Genomic DNA, 21,015 nt, shown 5'->3' with positions numbered 1-21,015 from the left:
GGAGGATTTGAAATAGGACAGTGATGAAAAATTTATAGTGCAGACCTATCACTCTGCCTGTGACATTAGAAAACAAAACTTATGGCAAGGAAGAAGTGAAGGACAAAACTAAGAAAGGGGAAGGATTTACTAAGGGTGAGATACACTTAAAAGAAATGATTTGACTTCCTGATTAGCAGGACACGTAGGCCAAAAACCAGTGGCTGTATTAGACAAAATAAAGAAAAATAGGATAAAGAGGTTTGGAAGGGATAAGTTTAATCTCGGACATAGTAGATAATCTGAGTGATTTTATCTCCCAAACTATTTGTTGCTCAAACTCAAGGAATTGCACATTTTAAAACTGTATACAATAGTTAATACATCAGAGTCAGTCCCATTTCAAAAGAAGCATGATGAATTTTTCCTTTTGAGGGTAGGGTAGGAGAAGAACAAGCTCCCCTGCTTCTCTCATTCCTCACAGCAAAAGATGGAGAATGGAGATGGTCTGCTTCTTCTAGACTTTAAGAAACTGGCAAAGGGACACTTAAAAGACAAGTCAGGGCACTGCAGGGACTGACCTTTTCAAGTAGGTTACAGGCTCCTCTCTACCTAACTCCACAGCCTCATCTCCACAGCCTTCTCTCCCCCTTCTTAAAAACAGCAAAAGACACTGGAATGACAGGACTGGGAAAGTGTGTTTAAGTTCTAGTTCATCCTCTGTCACTAACCAACACTAAAATTACTGAAGCACTTCACCTCTGAGGCAACACAGCGTAGCGGAACAAACAAGGGCTTTCAAGGCACCAAGAACTAAGCTCACATTTTAAAATCCATCATCTACTAAATTGTATGAATTTATTTACACATCACGGACATGGATTACTATACTAATATACATTTTTAAACATACATAAAAGTCAAAGGTCTTTTCTTCTTGTACTCAATGGATCATCTTAGGTAATATTTACACACATCCATTTGAAATTCATTTAGTGACTTCCTTGGCCTCCTGATTATTTTACCCCCAAATATCTCAAGTTACCAGTAGTCTACTTGTGTCAGAGTCACCTGGGCCCTCATTAAGCCTGCTGGTTATTCAGTCCCACCTCAATGCCCTCCAGTAAGAAGTTTTCTGGGGTAGACTCCAGGAACCATCATTATATATAAGCCTCACTGGTGACTCCAATGTACATTAGAGGTAGAGAATTGCCTCCCTAGACATTCTCCCCAGAAAATCTCACCAACTTTCTGGATTTCAATTAAAATATGTACGCTGATGACTTCCAACTCCTATCTTCAGAGCTGCTCACTGATGAGGTTGCCTCATCTGCAGCTTCTGTCATAAAATTCAGGATCCACAAAAGCACAGAACATTTGGCAAAACTAATTTCTCTTAGGCTTCATTTTCCTTCCTCTATTTCCTCTTCATCTTGATTTTGTCACTTATTTACAGAAAATAATTCCATTATAATTCCATTACATATTTCTTGTCTTAACTTAAAAATATCTAGCATACACCTCAGTTTCAATACATCCAAAATCAGATTCATCATCTTTCTCTCAAAAGCAGTTTTCCCCTCTCCACTTCCGAGCACAGAATACCAATAAAGAATAATGCTTAAAAGTATTCATTCAGTCATTTTCTGTATATTTTGACATACTGCTTGTTTATAAATGCCTGATTAGTTCTACACATATCATTTAGTTCTCACGAAAAAGACCCTCACAAAGTAGAGAAATGGGTCTTAAAAAATACCTTCAAAGAAACAAATTATGACACCAAAACTAGCAAACTGGCATCTACCCTGGGAGAATAATCCATATTACAAAGTAAAAACAACCTTCAGAGCAGAGGTTAAGGAGCAGAATGTTTTGGAGGCAAAAAGCTAGAGAAGACTGTAAACCATCCAACTGGACAAACATCCAGAAGGTAATTAGATCCAGCAGTCTGGAGTTTAAGGGGTAGGTTTTCAGTGGAAATAACTTAAAGTAGGCATCATCAGCATACAGACGATATTGAAAGCCATGGATTTCTAATCTTTCTGACTATGGCCCTAAGAAATTCATTTCACAGTGACTCCATACACAAATGTTACCTGACATGAAAGCTTCATGAACCAATACTTACCTTTATTATGTGTAATTCACCCTATTTTCTACTTCAGTCTATCTGATTATTTTCTTTTTATTGCCTAGTCTTAATCCACTGAATTGATTTCACAAGGTTTAAAAAATATTGGCCCAGTTACAATTTCTGTTTGGGGTAATGAAAATGTTCTGGAAATAAAGTGCTGATAGTTCTATAAGACTGTGAATGTACTTAATGTTACTAAAGTGTATACTTAAAAATGGTTAAAATGCTAAATTTTATGTTATATACATTTTACCACAATCATAATCACATTTAACACTGGTCCAGCAAATGTAAACAGAAGAGAGTTTCTAAGGCTTAAGCTCTGAGGCCTCTGGCCTCACAGGAGGATAAAATGCTGTGGGGTTGGGGAGGGGGACTAGGAAAGGGCAAGAATTTAGAAACTAAATGAAGAAAGGAAAAAGTGATCAACTGGAACAAATGCTGAGAGGCTTGACTAAGAAGAGCAATGGGAACTGACAACTGGATCTGACAGGACAGGGATGTCGGCAGAGTAGTCTCATTGAAGGCCTAAGGATAAAAGCCTGATGAGACTAGAGAGAGGAGAAGGTGAGGAAGAGGAGACAATGAGTAAAGAGAAGTCTTTCAAGAAGTTTTGCTAAAAAACAGGCACAGAAAAATGTGAGTAGTTAGAAGGGTATGTAGAACTAAGGAAAGTTTTTCTATAAATGAGAGATATAATCCCACATTTGTCTGTTGAGAGGAATAATCCATCAAGATGGAAAATTTGATGATAACAAGAACACATGTAACTATAAACCTGTAACTATAAAGTCTTTGAATATGGTGCCCAACAGAAGCAGGGGCAGTTTTTCCTCATAAAAGGAGGTAAGGCAAAGTCAAGGTATAATGCGATAAGTAGGTAGTATAAATTCTCCCGACAGGCAGGGAGAGAAGGAGGGAGAAAGGGAAGGAGAAAGAAAAGAGACAAAGAAAGGAAGAAAGTTACCAGGTAAGAGAGAGAAAAAAGGAAAAACAGAATAGGATGTCAACGGTATGAGAAAAATGAAGTTATAAAACTGCTGCTTCAGAGAACAGAAGAGGAAATAGCCTAGGGAAATAGAACTGCTGGAAATACTGAGACTGTACATGAGGTTTGTAATCACACATTTTAAGCGGGACCAGTCAGCATCATGATGGATTTTTCTCCAGCCACGCTGGGTTACACATGTTCAGGTAAAGAGTAAGCAGGGAGCTGGAACAATCAGGGCTCAGGTCTTTCCAGAGTATGCGGAAGGAGGGACAAGTTGGTTGAGGATGTATATAAGACAGTGATTCAAGCAACAAACCACAGAGCCACATTCTAAGCTAGTTAAGAACAAAATAAATTGAAATAAACAATAGAAATTTATTTTATTTTATGACAATCAAAAAATTTCTGGTTTCATTTAACAAAATTATGAACAATTTCCTAAATGCTTTGACAATTAGGATTGCTTCCTCAGATCAGTAAATGTCATCAACATTCACCATGTTACACAGACCACAAGTATCTCTTTCTCATCCAGGCCAACAGCAGCAGCTAGAGGTTCTCTTGTCAAAATATCTGGACCCAACCACTTCTCTCCCCCTCTAACACTCCTACTCTGTCCTTGGCTTGCTTGCATCATTCTATTCTTGGTTCCCTACCATCTATTTTCCTCTCAGAAGCCAAAGAATTTCAAAACCGTAAATCAAATTATGTCAACCTGCTTTCAACCGTTCAATAACTTTGTCATATTTAGAAGAAAAATCCAAACCCCAACCTTGACCTTTCAGACCTAACCACCTAGCTCCTGCGTATCTCTCCAATCTAACTCCCCACCTCTCTGCCCTGTTCACGCCCAACTACACTGGCCTCTCTCACACTCCTCCATCTCTCCAAGAACATGCTCATCTCACGACCTTTGTATTTGCTCTTCCCTGCAATCCCCTACCCTCCAATACACACACGGTTTATTCCCTCACTGCATTCAGGTCTCTCTGCAAAGTTCCTATAGAGACTTTCCCTGACCATCCACCCAATAGAGACTGGTGTGCCAATCTTTTTCTCTCTCTTCCCTGTTGTATTTTTCTTTAAAGCACCTGTCACTTACCCACTATTATAACATTATTTTTCTGTCTCCTCACTGGACCATCAGCTTCACGAGAGATTTTCTGTGTATTTTCTATATATATATTTCAATAAATATTTATTGAATAAATGAATGAGTCCTTTTAAAATATCTTTCTTTGTACATGCATTAACATATACACTGGTACAGCAGTACACAATGCAATTTTAAAAATAAATAAAAAGCAGATTGTGGGTACATGCTCACTTTTTTAGTTAAGGGGTATATAGCACACAACAATTATAGCTGTAGCCACTAAATAAAACAGCAACATTCCTAGAGTCTAGTGTCACTCTCTCTTTCAGGAGACTTTGGTCATATTCATTTGCTTCTCGTGAGAAGTAAAAACTCCTTGTAAGGGGTTAATGTCCTGAATCAATTCTTCTGTTCCTTGCCCTTATGTTTCTCTGGAATACAAAATACCAGATTCTGCTAGAAATGAATAGATTTTTTGTTCTGATACAAAGAAGGGCAGATTACTTACTGGGCCTACACAGTTGAGGACAACTGTTGCCTGTTTAGCCATTTCATCAAGTGAGGCTGGATTAGTGATATCACAAATTATTATTCCAACTTCAGATGACAGTGTCGGTCTTCCTGAAATAAAGAATAAATCGTTTTAGGCAAATCCCAATACAGTATTAGATCTCCCAGATTCTCCTTTCATAATAACAAGTGATGGAAAATGTACTAAGAGCTAATTCTTCCTCTCAAACAAAAGATAAAACTGTTTTTAACCAGGTAATTTTAAAAAGGGAAAAGACTATGAGGAAAATGGAGTTCATACGAAGGGTTAATAAAACACGTTGCTGTTGTTTAGTTCCTAAGTTGTGTCTGACTCTTTGCAACCCCAGGGACTATAGGCTACCAGGCTCCTCTGTCCATGGGATTTCCCAGGCAAGAATACTGGAGTGGGTTGCCAGTTCCTTCTCCGGGGGATATTCCGGATTCAGGGATCGAACCCTGTCTGCTGCACTGCAGGGATTCTTTACCACTGAGCCACTGGGGAAGCTCCCTAATAAAACAACTTATTAACGTTTAAAAGAAAATCTAACATAAGGAATGTGTAAATGACAACTCTATGTAAAATGCCAATTTTACAAGTTTTCAGAAGATGATTTTCCTGACTTCCTCTGCAGGAAGAATTATAAATGTAGTTTCTTATCTTCCCTTAGCTCAGTCATGTCTGACTCTTTGCGACCCCATGGACAGTAGCCTACCAGGCTCCACCGTCCATGGGATTTTCCAGGCAAGAATACTGGAGTGGGTTGCCATTTCCTTCTCCAAGGGATCTTCCCAACCCAGGGATCGAACCCGGGTCTCCTGCATTGCAGACAGACGCTTTACCATCTGAGCCACCAGGGAAGCCTATTAAATAAACTACATATGATAAAATTATGAGGTGGAGGGGAGTTAACATTAACATAATGAAATAAAAGAGGATTGAAGTGTAAAACACAGTCTAGGGAAGAACATTCAGGTTCATAATAAGGAAATAATTGGAATAAACTGAATCAATAGAGTAGGAAGGTTTCATGGGTCAAGGTGTATTCCCTGCAGTAACTTGATGTGTGCATTGTAAATGGTAGCCAACTAGGCTGTATCCGTACCATCTTCTTGAACAAAAAAAAAAAAAAAAAAAAAAGGAGGAATTTTAAAAAGGAAATTTTAATAATGAAAGTATTTCTTCTGGAAAAGTAAAGAAAGACCAGAAAGCTCTTTGGGAAAGATTCTGTACTTGGTAGTGGTAGCAGAAGAGTTGTAGAAGAGTCAGCCTACATGCTATCTCCTGTACAAATCACAAACAAAATAGGTTCCAAATTCCCACCATAACAGGACTCTGTGTAGAATTAGAAGGAAGTGAGATGAAGCTTAAACAGAAGAATGAAGAATATCCAGAACTGTAACAGGTGCTATTTGTCTGTATGAAGGGGCAGTAGGGTGGAAAATTACAGTTAAAAGCAACTGACTCCTCATCTAAAGGTCTCCCTGCAATCCGAGGGCCATGATATTAGGGTGTTTGTGTGTATGTGACTCTCTCCTCCTCATCTGAATCCCAGCATTTAGGATAGGACCTGACATTTAAAAGACCACTCAATAAAAAAATGTTTCAATGAATGCAGAACGAGTAAGTAAACGCCCAAAACAAAACCACACCAAAAAAATTGGGGAAGGTTTAATAGAGGGACCACTGGAGAATTCTTACAAGCAAAAATGAAATTAAAAATTAAAGCCACAACAATGTTATCATTAAAAGTCCTAAGCTTTCTCTCCCATTTCCAAAACCCGGCAAAGAGAGTACAAACAATGCTGAAGAAGCCAGTGCGCTACCGTTCTATCCGATCAAGTATCTAGAACTTCCAGCCCTGCAACCCTGGAAACAGGGTACAAGGTACCCCTGGCTCTAGAGGGGGAGGGAGCAGAATGGAAAAATTAAAGTTCCTGTTTCGCCAGCGGGGATTCCGTAAGAGAGAAAATGAAGGGGGGATTTCTCTTTTTGTTTTAGTAAATGGGGAAAAGCTCTGACACCATGTGAAGCATCGCTCTCTTCTTCCTGACCTCTAGCAGGTTTGGGAACCTCGAGGGGCACCCAAGGGAGAGAAGCGCTCATTTAAGGCGACGGGAACCCCTCAGCCGGGAAAAGGGGGCTCGTGGGGGTGAGAGCCGCGGTGGAGGGGCCGAGCCCGAGGTCCCGGGACGTCCCAGCCTGCCCCCTTTACCCAGCTTCATGGCAGCCCTCTCCAGCACTCGCAGCAGCTTCTCCCGGGAACGGCCCGCCACGGCCCAGGGCAGATGGGAAGTCCGCTCCGGGGACACCTGCTCCCGCGCCACCTCCTCGGTCACGAACTGGCCGGTAAAGCCAGAGGCGCCGAACACCACCAGGTGGAAAGGCCTCTGCTGGGTCGCCATGACGAACCCACAGCGATGCAAGACCCGGGGCGGGCTGAGCCCACGGCGCCTGCGCCTCAGGCAGCTACCACAGTACCGGGCGCAGCAACCGACTCCGCCGCGGCCGCTGCGGTCTCAGCCGCCTGCGCGCCGCGCTCCCTAAGTCTCGCGCGCGCAGCCTCTCCACAGCCACGCCCACGGCCCCGCCCACGCCGTGGGGTGCCCAGGGGCTGCCACGCCCACTCCTCGCGTGTGCTCGCTGCCCGCGAGGGTTTTGTGTTTCCCAAGCTTCCCAGGTTGGCGGGAGCAGACGGTGGCTATCCTCCGACCCGTCGATGGTCTGGCACAGCTCTGACCCCCTTAGGTGTCGCATCTTTTCGCTCTTCCGTAGGCTGGAGGGGGCGGCGGCTGCAGCCAGTTATTCCTTTTTTTTTTTTTTTTTTTTTGGCGAGAGGATGCTGCTCAAAGCGAGAGTTTGCGAAAACCTGATGGACTGCAAGGAGATCCAACCAGTCCATTCTGAAGGAGATCAGCCCTTGGTGTTCTTTGGAAGGAATGATGCTAAAGCTGAAACTCCAGTACTTTGGCCACCTCATGACTCATTGGAAAGGACTCTGATGCTGGGAGGGATTGGGGGGAGGAGAGGAAGGGGACGACAGAGGATGAGATGGCTGGATGGCATCACCGACTCGATGGACGTGAGTTTGAACTCCGGGAGATGGTGATGGACAGGGAGGCCTGGTGTGCTGCGATTCATGGGGTCCCAAAGAGTCGGACACTACTGAGCGACTGAACTGAACTGAACTGATGGGTGGGAACTCTGCCCACGCCAAAAACCCTTATCTTTTTGTTTGTTTGGTTACGAAGCACATTACCTAGAGAGTGTCTACTGAGCCAGGTGGAAGTGGAGGGTGGACATGATATCTATGTCCCCCTCCCAGGGCCGACTCTGCAGCGCCCTCTGACCAGGCTCCGCCTCCACCGTCTGAGTGCCCTCCGGTCACCTCAGGGACCCTCCTTGGTGATGCAGAACACAGTTAATGGTGAAGCTCCGCTTAATAAGGACTATAGTCCAGGACACCGCCTCTCAGATGCCTCTGAGGAGCTATTCTGAAGAGGTGGGGAGAGGTCAGTATATATGGGACTTTAGTGAAGGGGAAACAAGCACACATTTTGCCAGAAGGTTGTTGCTACTTCGGAGGCAGAGATGTCTCCGTTAATGATTTTAGTGCTTTGCTGCTGCTGCTGCTGCTAAGTCGCTTCAGTCGTGTCCGACTCTGTGCGACCCCATAGACGGCAGCCCACCAGGCTCCGCCGTCCCTGGGATTCTCCAGGCAAGAACACTGGAGTGGGTTGCCATTTCCTTCTCCAATGCATGAAAGTGAAAAGTGAAAGTGAAGTCGCTCAGTCATGTCCGACTCTTCACGACCCCATAGACTGCAGCCTACCAGGCTCCTTTGTCCATGGGATTTTCCAGGCAAGAGTACTGGAGTGGGGTGCCATCACCTTCTCCATAGTGCTTTGCTAGGTATGAGAAAATGTAAGAGATTGGGCTCATAAAATCTCCGACTATCTAAAGATCTATTCTGCCAACTTTTCCCAGAACACAGAGTGTTTTTTGGGGGGAGGGGAGGGGGTGTGGTTGAAGGTCAGTGATCAGGCTAGTGACTCCATTCTTGTAGAACCAGATGGCGAGTGACAATTTTTAGTTGACTGTATGCATATGAAATGTTAGAAGAATATATGACAAATCTTTATTTTTAAAAAGAGCTGTTGGGGGAGCTTCCCTGGTGGCTCAGTGGTAAAGAAATCACCTGCCAGTGCAGGAGACAGGGCTCCATTCCTGATCTGGGAAGATCCCACATGTTGCATAGCAACTAAGCCCATGCACCACAACTGTTGAGCCTATGCTCTAGAGCCCAGAAGCGGAAACTACTGAGCCCACACGCCCTAGAGTCTGTGCTCCGCAACTAGAGAAGACAGGGCAATGAGAAGCCTTGGCACCACAACTAGAGGCCCCTGCTCTCAGCAACTAGAGAAAAGCCCGCACAGCAACAAAGACCCAGGACAGCCAAAAATAAATAATTTTTTTAAAAAAAGAACTGTAAAATGCTTAAAAACACCTTACACATCTTAAATAGTCAATACATGTTAGCTATTGTTAATAGTAATAGCAATAATTATTGAGGAGTGGGTTTGTATGAATTAGGGAGGAGGAAAGGGACTTGTACTTTTCAGTTTTAACCTATTTATACTTCAATAACTTTTGTTTTTATCTCTTTGACTGTGCCAGGTCTTAGCTGCCGTATGTGGGATCTAATTCCCTCACCAAGGATCAAACCTGGGCCCCCTACATTGGGAGTGCAGAATCTTAGCCACTGGACCACCAGGAAAGTCCCTAAACTTTTTGTTTTAAACAGGAAGTATATTACTTTTATAATCAGAATTTTTTAAAAAGGAACAGGAGCGGGCTTTGAGAAGGGGCTAGGGAGCAGCTGTGGGGATCACCCTGATCGTTTGCAGTCCTGTTGCTGGGGCCAGTTCCTCTTGCCACCTGGACAGGATTTTTGGTCCACTGTCACACACAATAATATGAATGAATCTCATAAACACTAATTTGGATAAAGAAAGTTGGGTAAAGAAAGAATACATCTGTATGATTCCCTTTATTTGAATTTCAGAACCAGGCAAAACCCATCTATGGTGACGGGAGTCTTGGAAGGATTTGCTCTTGTGTTGAGCAGTCCCAAGTACTGCATTTCGGACTCTTCTGTTGACCATGATGGCTACTCCATTTCTTCTAAGGGATTCCTGCCCGCAGTAGTAGATATAATGGTCATCTGAGTTAAATTCACCCATTCCAGTCCATTTTAGTTTGCTGATTCCTAGAATGTCGACATTCACTCTTGCCATCTCCTGTTTGACCACTTCCAATTTGCCTTGATTCATGGACCTAACATTCCAGGTTCCTATGCAATATTGCTCTTTACAGCATTGGACCTTGCTTCTATCATCAGTCACATCCGCAACTGGGTATTGTTTTTGCTTTGGCTCCATCCCTTCATTTTTTCTGGAGTTATTTCTCCACTGATCTCCAGTAGCATATTGGGCACCTACTGACCTGGGGAGTTCCTCTTTCAGTATCCTATCATTTTGCCTTTTCATACTGTTCATGGGGTTCTCAAGGCAAGAACACTGAAGTGGTTGGCCATTCCCTTCTCCAGTGGACCACTTATGTCAGACCTCTCCACCATGACCCGCCCATCTTGGGTGGCCCCACAGGGCATGGCTTACTTTCATTGAGTTAGACAAGGCTGTGGTCCTAGTGTAATTAGATTGACTAGTTTTCTGTGATTATGGTATCAGTGTATCTGCCCTCTGATGCCCTCTTGCAACACCTACCGTCTTACTTGGGTTTCTCTTACCTTAGACGAGGGGTATCTCCTCACCGCTACCACGTGGGATAGCCCTTCCCCGCCGCCGCCCCGTCCCATCACTTCATGCCAAATAGATGTGGAAACAGTGGAAACTGCCAGGGTCCAGCCCCGGCTGATCCAGGGTATTCGAAGGAGAGACGGCTTAGGCGACCTATTCAAATGTTAATTAGAGATATAAAGAGTAATAGAATGAGGATAGCTCAGTAGGAAAATTCAGTGGAGAAAAGAGGCTGAGTAGCTTGGTTTACGCGGAAAATCAATATAACCCGTGACACCAGGTTAGCTCTGACCACGGAGGCCGCAGGCGCCCTCTTGAATAGCGGAAGGTGCCCCACCTTAGACACCTTCTCGAGTGGGTCTTAGAAGCCCAGGCAAATAAATGGTCACAGAGGATATCCGCGCTCCAGATGGAGACTCAGCTGGAAGTTAAAGGAGTAAAATGACACGGGGAGACCAAGCGTTGGTGAGCAAGGCCCGTAGCTTTATTTTTAACAGGGGCTTACATACCCTAAGTTACACATAGAGGATAATAGGGGATGCAAAGTCAGCAGTTTTTGATCCTTATCAAAAACCAGGGTTTCTTTCCTGCAAATTTATCGTATACAAATGGTTTAGGTGATTTACATCATCTTCTGGCCAGAAGGCCTATTAACATTTTATGACTCTTGGCAAGGACTTATCAACAAAGACTTACAACAAAGACTTATTTTCTCTAAGAGTAATTATTTTAAGGTTTGGTGCCATCTTCCGAAGATAAAATTGCATTCCTATAGGGCGGATGTGTAATGGGTTTACAACAAAGGAAAGAATTTATTACCTTAAGGGTCTAAAGTTACTAACACCAAGGCCACTACTTATTTTTTCTATGTACCAACTATTTTAATTAATACATATTCAAGGATACAATTCAGAGGATGTGGAAACTTGGCAACAAGCATTGGCTCATCAATGAAATCTTTTACTAGTTTTATTCTGACAGTTTCTAACTCTCTGAGAGGCTCTAAGCTATTTGAATATCTTAAACTTCCCGTGCCTCTCGAGGCTGGGAGACTGTAAACAATCGTATGCATAGCTGTAGGAGTCTGGGTAAATTTGTCAGGTGAGTTAGAGAGCAATCTCAGGGGTTTGGATTTAAACACTCTTAATTGCCCAGGAACTTTATTAATTGGAGCTGTAAGTTAACTCTGACAGAGAGAGCGAGATGGTGGTGGGGGACAGCCCCCAGTAAAGTCAGAGGTGAGAGCACAAAGCAATAAAGTAGGCAGACTCTGGGTTTTTTGGGGTAGATGCTCCAGAATATCCTGGGGGACTCCTGAGGCTTGATCCCGCCTTTGCGTATGCCGAGCCTCCTTCCTCATGACCTTTGTCACGAGTGGAATGTCTCTCGCCGGCTCCCAGCAGGAAATAGTGTCAGACTTTACTTTTCTGGGCTCCAAAATCACTGCAGATGGTGATTGCAGCCGTGAAATTAAAAGACGCTTACTCCTTGGAAGGAAAGTTATGACCAACCTAGATAGCATATTCAAAAGCAGAGACATTACTTTGCCAACAAAGGTCCGTCTAGTCAAGGCTATGGTTTTTCCTGTGGTCATGTATGGATGTGAGAGTTGGACTGTGAAGAAGGCTGAGCACCGAAGAATTGATGCTTTTGAACTGTGGTGTTGGAGAAGACTCTTGAGAGTCCCTTGGACTGCAAGAAGATCCAACTAGTCCATTCTGAAGGAGATCAGTCCTGGGTATTCTTTGGAAGGAATGCTGCTAAAGCTGAAACTCCAGTCCTTTGGCCACCTCATGCGAAGAGTTGACTCATTGGGAAAGACTCTGATGTTAGGAGGGATTGGGGGCAGGAGGAGAAGGGGACGACAGAGGATGAGATGGCTGGATGGCATCATCAACTCGATGGACGTTTGAGTGAAGTCCAGGAGTTGGTGATGGACAGGAAGGCCTGGCGTGCTGCAGTTCATGGGGTCACAAAGAGTCGGACAAGACTGAGCGACTGAACCCAACTGAACTGAACTGAGCAGTCCCAGGTCAGGCTCTTTTCTTTTTTTTTAAATTTACTTTATTGAACTAGAGTTGATTTGCAATGTTGTATTAGTTTCTGGTGTACAGCAAGGTAATTTGCTATATATATATATAAAAATATTATTTTTCATATTCTTTCCATTATAGTTTATTATGGGATATTGAATATAGGTCCCTGTGATATATAATACGATCTTATTTCTTTATCTATTCTATATATAATAATCTGTATCTGCTAATCCCAAACTCCCAGTCCATCCCTCTCTCATTTCCCCTTCCCCTTGGCAACCACAAAGTCTGTTGCCTGTATTTTTCTGCTTCTATGTCATAAATAAGTTCATTTGTGTCATACTTTAGACCCCATGTATAAATAATATCATGGTATTTGTCTTTCTGGCTTATTACACTTAGCGTGATAATCTCTAGGTACCCGTGTTGCGGCAAATGGCATTATTTCATTAATTTTTATGGTTGAGTAGTATTCCATTGTATGTATGTACCATATCTTGTTTATCCATTCATCTGTTGATGGGCATTTAGGTTGTTTCCATGTCTTGGCTATGGTAAATAGTGCTGCTATGAACATAGGGGTGCATGTATCATTTCAAATTATAGTTTTGTCCAGATATATGCCCAGGAGTGGGATTGCTGGATCATACGGCAAGTCTTTGGTTTTTTAAGGACCCTCCTTACTGTTTTCCATAGTGGTTACACCGATGTCCATTCCCACCATGTAGGAGTGTAGGAGGTTTCAGGCTGTTCTTGAAGTAATCCTCTATCTGATGGATTTCCAAGGAATTCCTTCTCTCCAGGGGCCAGCATAGAGGTTCATTTCGATCCCAACATAGCACCAAGAAGAAGGGGAAGATGCCTGCCCCTACAGCAGAAGATGGGTTGACTTGTGGACAAGGCTGCTGACCTTCACAGAGATGGAGACCCTGTCCTCTGAGGCTCAGGGGTGAAGGGTCGGAAGTAGCAGGGGAGGGGAGTGAGAAGGGAGAATTCAGCTGTGAGTGGTTGCTAGGTAACAGCTTTTCTCCTTGACCATCCGCTGGGAGTGGTTGCTAGGTAACAAAGCTTTTCTCCTGGACCAAATTCTAGCCAGGCTCCTCTGAGCCCTCTTCACAACCAGGCTTCAACCTTGGCCTACAAAGACCTGGGAAAACACTGACATAGTTTATAACAGCTCAAGGATGCGGCCCTAGAATGACACTGCTGCTGCTGCTAAGTCGCTTCAGTCGTGTCCGACTCTGTGCGACCCCATAGACAGCAGCCCACCAGGCTCCCCTGTCCCTGGGGTTCTCCAGGCAAGAACACTGGAGTGGGTTGCCATTTCCTTCTCCAAGGCATGAAAGGGAAAAGTGAAAGTGAAGTCACTCAGTCACACTCCCTTAAAGTGCCTGCAGGAGAAAAATCAGGGCTGCAAAAATAATGTACCGTGTATTACAGCCAACACCTGAAGACAGGGCCTCTGTCTCCCAGCCTCAGTGGAAGGGTAGGAGCCTGACTTCAGTCAACACTGATTAGCAAGCCCAGATTGGTAGCACACAGACCAGCTGCTTACCACATTTTGTGATTTTTTTCCCCTGACTCTACTGAGTTCATCTCCCTCCTTATTCCCTCCTGATCTCTTTAAATGTCCAGACACCTCTGTTGAGTTCAGTTTACACTGGACTCTTTTTCAGGCTGTAATAATGTATTACTGATGAAAATCTGTCGTTACACATTAACTAGTATCTGGCTTTGTTCATCTTTGATGTAGTAAACCAGAAAGAGATAAATATAGGAACATTGAGGTCATCCTAAGGGTCCATTTGCAGCTGAAAAAAAGAGAAAAACCGACTTGTGCTATGCAGGTGGGGCTGCAGCACTCTAGGGCTCAGCAGGCAGAAAGCAGACATGGACACGACCCATATGAGGACACAGGGAGGCTCTTATGGGTAAATGTGAAGGGGCAGAAGGATGGGGAGTCGTTTAGAAGGTGTTTTGATTGCCAGAGTTACCTGCTGAGCTCCAGTGAGTAAATTATGCGTCTAAACGTAAGCAGAAAGCAAGGAAAGCAACAAATCCAAGGCAGAAATTCCCTCAGAGCATTTAGAACACATTGTTCTCTCAGCATACTGCAAGCTGCAGAATGGTGCAACAGTCTTTCCACCAACCTCTGCCCATCCTGCTGGAATGACTCAATGAAAAGGAATTCATTTGGGTTGATCTTATAACAAATCAAAAGAAATTAAGATTTGGTTTTCTTTTTTTACCAACTAAAGTAGCTATTTCTTTTTTTTCTTCCCTTTATTTTTATGTATGATTTCCTCCTTTTTTCTACAATTAATCTAAAGATATGTCTGTTCATGAAAAGTTCTTTGTACAAATCCTCAGAGATCTGTGCTTTATTATTTTTAACAAATGAAGTAGCCAGTGGTGCGATGAGATCAGTTATTAAATTTTCAGAAATTTTGTGAGCCAGTTGAAGCCATATTGGTAATTTGAAATTAGCCGTGGTGGGTGTATTCACATTATGAAAATTGGGAAACACTAGAAATCCTGAGTTTTCCCTTAGGAGATTGTTCATATTCACCAGCATATCACCAGAAGCATTGTAAAAAAAAAAGGAAAGGAAAGAATCAAGAATATTGTAGAAAGCAAGAGAAGTCTGGAAAAAGCTCTTTCATGATAAAATTAAAGATCAGTTTAATAGAGAGGAATCTAATTTTCCTGACCCTGTCAATGAATCAATTTGTTATAGGCTAATTATTCAACCTCTGGTTTCTGAGTTTCCTTTGGGTAAAAAGATAACAGGACCTGATGACAAGCCCTTATTTAATAAAAGTATGATAAAGCATATATGTATTTAAGCAGTGATAATTTTCTATTTTGAAATGAATGTACCTCATCTTATAAGTGATGTAATTTGGTCAGGAAGTGCCATCCTCAAATAATGACCCGAGGTATCATGAGCAGTCTTTTTCAATTTGCCTATTTCTCAACTAAGAATTAACAAAGACTGTAAAGACAACATCCCATGAAGCAATAGATAATATCTTAATCTTCACATATGTTCAACAACTTAATCCTTTAAAAACATTTTACTTGTATCTGCCTGCCAACTGACAAGTCAAACAGCTTTCCACCCTTCAACAGTGAGAACAATGAGCCTTCAGAGAGATCAGGGACCAGCGTAGAAATCTCACAGGTGCTTCTATCTTCAGCAAATGGCATGACATTCAGGCTGAGGCCCTCGGGAGATCACCACTCCGTCTATAGAGTACTGAATTGACATTTTTGTACTGCTGTCATTTTTAGTGCATGTGATACTTGAAAAAAAAAAAAAAAGCCACACTCCCTAAGATTAACATTGTGTGAAACTGAGCGCCTACTATGTGGTAGGAACCATGCGTGTCCCTTTTAGACACTGGTGTGGCCGCCAGCAAGTAGAGACTTTCATTAAGCTGTTGTGAACAGAAGTTCTCCGATCAACCTTTGAGCCTTGTATTACAAAGATCAAATTTTGAAACATTGATTTCAGGAAACTCTGCATACCACACTGCCAGCTTACTGGTAAGACGGGCAGTTAGAATATTTGGTCTGTATTTCCAGAGGACTCACAATAATAATAGCTACCTAATATGTACCAAGTACATGCCAGACACTTTACAAATATTTACAGCTCTGCAAGTTACACATGTGACTCTCATATGGTTACCAGACTGAACTTGGGTCGGCTTGCCCATGTGCAACAAAGCCAAAGTAGTCACAGCGTACAGCACAATGTAGAGGAATGGGCAGCTAATGCTCTGAAGACCCACATTCCCTGATGGTCCTTCCAGGCAGGCTTTTGAAAGGTGATATTTGGGATGAGTGTTGTAATTCATTGACTTAATTTTGATTGGTTGGTGTTGAGGTAACAAGGTGCCGTTTTGGGAATCTTAATCATCAGCTTTCTGGTTCCACTCAGTCTGGGGTCTACATAATGTGGTCAGCATGTAGGCACCATCCTCCACCTGGGTGAGGGGCTTAGTTTCTGCAGAATAACCCCAAATATGCATCAGATTGTTATATGTATCCCTTGAGGAAGAACTACGACATTGTTTTATCCCTGAAGAATTGTTTAAGCTGTCATTAATTTTCTTGCTGGACTGCTTTTCCTTTTTATCCCTGTTTCCTACTTCCTTAATTAGTAACTGCTCTTTGAAAGTTAGAGAAGGTCTAGGAGACTAAAGCCTTTTTTCAACAAAGAAGAAAAGAGGGACAGTGATACCTCATTATAGTTTTGATTTTCATTTCTCTAATAAGTAGTGATGTTCAGCATCTTTTCATGTGCCTATTGGTCATCTGTATGTCTTCTTTGGAGAAATGTCTTACTTAGGTCTTCTGCTTACTTTTTAGATAGGATTGTTTTTTGTTGTTGTTGAGTTGTACAAGCTGTTACCCCTCTGTCCATGGGGTTTCCCAGGCAAGAAGACCGGAGCAGGTTGCCATTTTCACCTCCAGGGGATCTTCCCAATCCAAGATCAGACCTGTACGTCTTGCATCACCTGCATTGGCAGGGGCGTTCTTTACCTCTGCACTCCCTCAGAAGCCCTGATAATATGTTATGTAACATGTTATGCTATCTTGTTCCCCAACAGCCTTTGTCCTTCCACTCAATAGTTGTGATGAACATTCTTGTACAAATATCTAATTGCTTCTGTGTCCTCGTGTCCTGGATATATATCTAGGAGTGAAGTGCTGAGTTACAAGATTGGTATATGTTTAGCTATAGTAGATACTGCTAGACAGTTTTCAATAGTGGCTATTTCAATGAACATTCCAGTAATTTAAGAGAATGTTCCAGTTGCTCCATATCCTTACCAGCACTTGGTATTGTTGGTCTTTTAAATTTTTAAGTCATTCTGGTTGGCATATAGTGGCATTTCATTGTGTTTTAAATTTTGTCTTTACATGATAATTACTGATATAGATCACCTTTTTTATTGATCATTTGCTTAGAGCAGTTATTTTCTCACTTGTAAAGAATGTGTTCAAAGCATTCCCTTTCCCCAACTTTTTGGTCTTATCGATGATGTTAAGTTTGATTACTTGATTAGGTGATATCTGCCTTAATTCTCAACTTGAAAGATTCCTTTTTCTCCTTTGTCATCGGTAAATGATCTATGGGGAGAGACTTGGAGACTGTATGAATATTTGGTTCTGTGGTGTTACCATCTACTGATAATGTTTGCCTCAATAAGCAAACAGAGATAACAGTGATAGTACAATGGGCACTCGTATTTTTTGGTTTTTTACTTGGTTTACTTGGGTCTTCTCTCTTTTCTTCTTGGTAAGCCTGGCCAGAGGTTTGTTTTGTTTATCCTTAAAAAAAAAAAAGTTTTATTGACTATTTTCTATTTTTTTATCTCTATCTTATTTATTTCCTCTCTGATCTTCATTATTTCCTTTCTTCTGACTATGCTTTGTCTATTCTTCCTTTTCTAATTCTTTTAGGTAGTAGCTTAGGGTGCTTACTTGAGATTTTTCTTGTTTTTGAAGAAGGCCTAGTATTGCTTTGAACTTCCCTCTTAGGATTGGTGTTGCTCCATCCCATAGATTTTGTATGGCTGTCGTTTCATTGTCATTTGTCTCGAGATGTTTTTAAATTTGCTCTTTGATTTCACCATTGACCCATTGGTTCTTTCATAGCATGTTGTTTAGATCAACTGTATTTTTGAAGGGACTGCAAGTGATCCTGATATTTTTGCCAGTTTTTAAATTGGGTTGTGTGTCTCTTTGTGACTTGCAGGAGTTCTTTCTTAACAGAGGTGCTTTATCAGAGGTAAGAAAGCAAAGTGTATCCAAGTCTGTGGCTTTCATTTTAACTGTCTTAATAGTATTTTTCCTGAACAGAATTTCTTAATTTTCGTGAAGCTCAGTTTATCATTTTTCTTTTAAGGTTAGTGCCTTTTGTGTTCTGTTTAAGCCAACCTCGCCTACTCCAAATCTATGTGTTCATCTAAAACTTTGTTTTCCTTTACACATTCAGGTCTGTGATCCACCTTAATTGTGTGTGTGTGTGTCAGATAGAGTATCAGTATTCATTTTTATACAGATATCCAATGGTTCCAACACTTACTGAAACAAATGTTTAAATTTATTAAAAACAAAACATCTGAAAAAATTTATGAGCCAATTGGAAAGATGTGAACACTGAATATCTGGTGGTATTAAAGTGCTGATGTTATTTTTCTTAGGTGTGACAATGGTACTGTAGTTAAATTTTTTAAAAACTTGTAGAGATGCCAAGTGAATTTTTTTACTGATACAATGATACAATTTCTAGGTTGGCTTCAAAATAACGCAGAAAATATATTGGCATCACAAGTTAAAAGTTCCTTGGCCCCCCGACCCAAGGTGGAATAATTACTTCTTCTCTCTGGGTAAATTTGTTATGAAAATTAAAATCCCAGGGTGAGTTAGGAGGATTATGTTACATGTAATAATACATACTTCGGAGAAGGCAATGGCACCCCACTCCAGTACTCTTGCCTGGAAAATCCCAAGGACGGAGGAGCCTGGTGGGCCACAGTCCATGGAGTCGCTAAGAGTCAGACAAGACTCAGCGACTTCACTTTCACTTTTCACTTTCACGCATTGGAGAAGGAAATGGCAACCCACTCCAGTGTTCTTGCCTGGAGAATCCCAGGGACGGGGGAACCTGGTGGGCTGCCGTCTATGGGGTCGCACAGAGTCGGACACGACTGCAGCGACTTAGCAGCAGCAGCAATAATACATACTTATTTCCTCATGTATTGTTTCCAGTCAATTACACACCCACACCTTGCTGTCAGGCAGCTCTCACTGGTGTTCCCAACTCCTGTCTGCACATGTCAGTATTTGTATCCACCAGGGTCCAATTAGGAGAGAGAAATCACCGTGTGATCCGAACATGAGAAGTTCAAGGTAAAGAATTCTACATCACAGACAGTCAGTTCAGTCGCTCAGTTGTATCCCACTCTTTGCGACCCCATGGACTGCAGCACCCTGGGCTTTCCTATCACCAACTCCCGGAGTTTACTCCAACTCGTGTCCATCCAGTCAGTGATGCCATCCAACCATCTCCTCCTCTGTCTTCCCCTTCTCCTCCTGCCCTCAGTCTTTCCCAGCATCAGGGTCTTTTCAAATAAGTCAGTTCTTTGCATCAGGTGGCCAATGAGGGGTTGACTAGTAACAAACAAAGAGAACGTTAACCAGGATAGAAATAGCAGTTATAAAGAACAGCCAGTACCCATAGGAAGACAAGCAGCATCCAAGGAAGAGTTTCCCCTCCCCCACCCCAGCTTTAGGCTGAGGTCCAGATCTGTGCAGCTGTGACTCACCGAAAGCTAGAGAAGTTATTGTCGGTGCCAGACAGTGGACGTTTCTAGAAAGCTGCGCTCTGAAGTGTGAAGGAAAAGAGTTCATGGGCAGTTGTCTCGATCACTGGAGGCACTCTACTATAAAACTGCAGGAGAGTGTGGAGACACCGAGGATGGAGTCGGGGAGGTGGGGTCTGTGGGGCTGCTGGCTGCAGGGCAGGACAGGGAAGAGGCTGAGCACCAGGGCACCTCTGAGTGCTGGAGGAGCCCGGCACACGATGGCCCCGCAGGTGCAGGAGAACTGCTGAGGAAGCACCCTGAAGAAAGCGAAAGTGAAGGCGCTCAGTGGTGTCCGACTCTTTGCGACCCCATGGACTGTAGCCCACCAGGTTCTCTGTCCATGGGGTTTTCCAGGCAAGAGTACTGGAGTGGGTTGCCATTTCCTTCGTCAGGGGATCTTCCCAACCCAGTGATCGATTCCGGGTCTCCTGCATTGCAGGCAGACGCTTTATGGTCTGAGCCACCAAGGAAGTCCTTTTTCTTCTGTATTGTCTCTCTGGCGCCCTCTATTGACAAAACGTCAGCGCCAGCGCCGCAGGAAAAATTAAAGCCCAGGATCCATTTTCACAGGCTAGTCCAAACCAGGAATAAGGTGGAACTGAGAATCACTCAATCCGTAAGTGACACAATACCTAAAATAATGACTTTGTGCCGGGGAAATATTTACTTAGATTTGGATTTAGAAGCAATAAGACAGCCAGTCAATATTTAGCGCCTTTTATGTGCTGGTGGGCTGCCGTCTATGGGGTCGCACAGAGTCGGACACGACTGAAGTGACTTAGCATAGCATAGCATGGCATATGTGCTGTGTTTAGATTAGGCATTGTAGGTTTTTGAGCAGCAGTGTGATATGATGGGAACAGTTCTATCACATGTGGACAATTCTTAGATACCTACAATCATTGTACAGAAAAGTTTGCTTCCTCTCTCGAAATTAAAGCAATGAAATTTAAAATTACTTTATTGTACCATTTTATACCACCTTATTTGGCAAAACAAATGAGATAATGAAACAATACTGGTCAGGTATTGAATATGGATATATG

At 42.6% G+C, this 21,015-nt stretch overlaps 1 protein-coding gene and 1 long non-coding RNA gene across 3 annotated transcripts in view; both read right to left on the bottom strand.

Annotated features, from left to right (window-relative positions):
- Positions 1 to 7,277, bottom strand: part of SCCPDH (saccharopine dehydrogenase (putative)) — a 30,030-nt gene extending 22,753 nt beyond the window's left edge. For both annotated transcript variants that reach the window (XR_015143532.1, XM_086345007.1), the window contains exons 1-2: positions 6,948 to 7,277; positions 4,712 to 4,824 (exon numbers count right to left, since the gene is read on the bottom strand). Coding sequence is in view for 1 of the 2 variants with exons in the window: in XM_086345007.1 (XP_086201133.1) it covers positions 4,712 to 4,824; positions 6,948 to 7,137 (303 nt within the window). In the remaining variant the exon portion in view is untranslated. The remainder of the gene's footprint in view (positions 1 to 4,711; positions 4,825 to 6,947) is intronic.
- Positions 7,278 to 18,683: 11,406 nt separating this feature from the next.
- LOC147356800 (uncharacterized) lies at positions 18,684 to 20,454 on the bottom strand. The gene is made up of 2 exons (XR_015143533.1): positions 19,931 to 20,454; positions 18,684 to 19,775 (listed from the first exon to the last, which is right to left on the bottom strand). It is a non-coding gene; the product is annotated as an uncharacterized LOC147356800 (long non-coding RNA).
- Positions 20,455 to 21,015: the final 561 nt, after the last annotated feature.

The sequence above is a fragment of the Bos grunniens genome, chromosome 16 (assembly GCF_055505025.1).
Source record: "Bos grunniens cultivar Pamir isolate PY7600 chromosome 16, Bosgru_T2T1.0, whole genome shotgun sequence".
In the NCBI taxonomy this organism is placed as follows: domain Eukaryota; kingdom Metazoa; phylum Chordata; class Mammalia; order Artiodactyla; family Bovidae; genus Bos; species Bos grunniens.
Note: the sequence above shows the minus strand (reverse complement) of the source record. Positions and strands in the feature narration are given on the sequence as shown.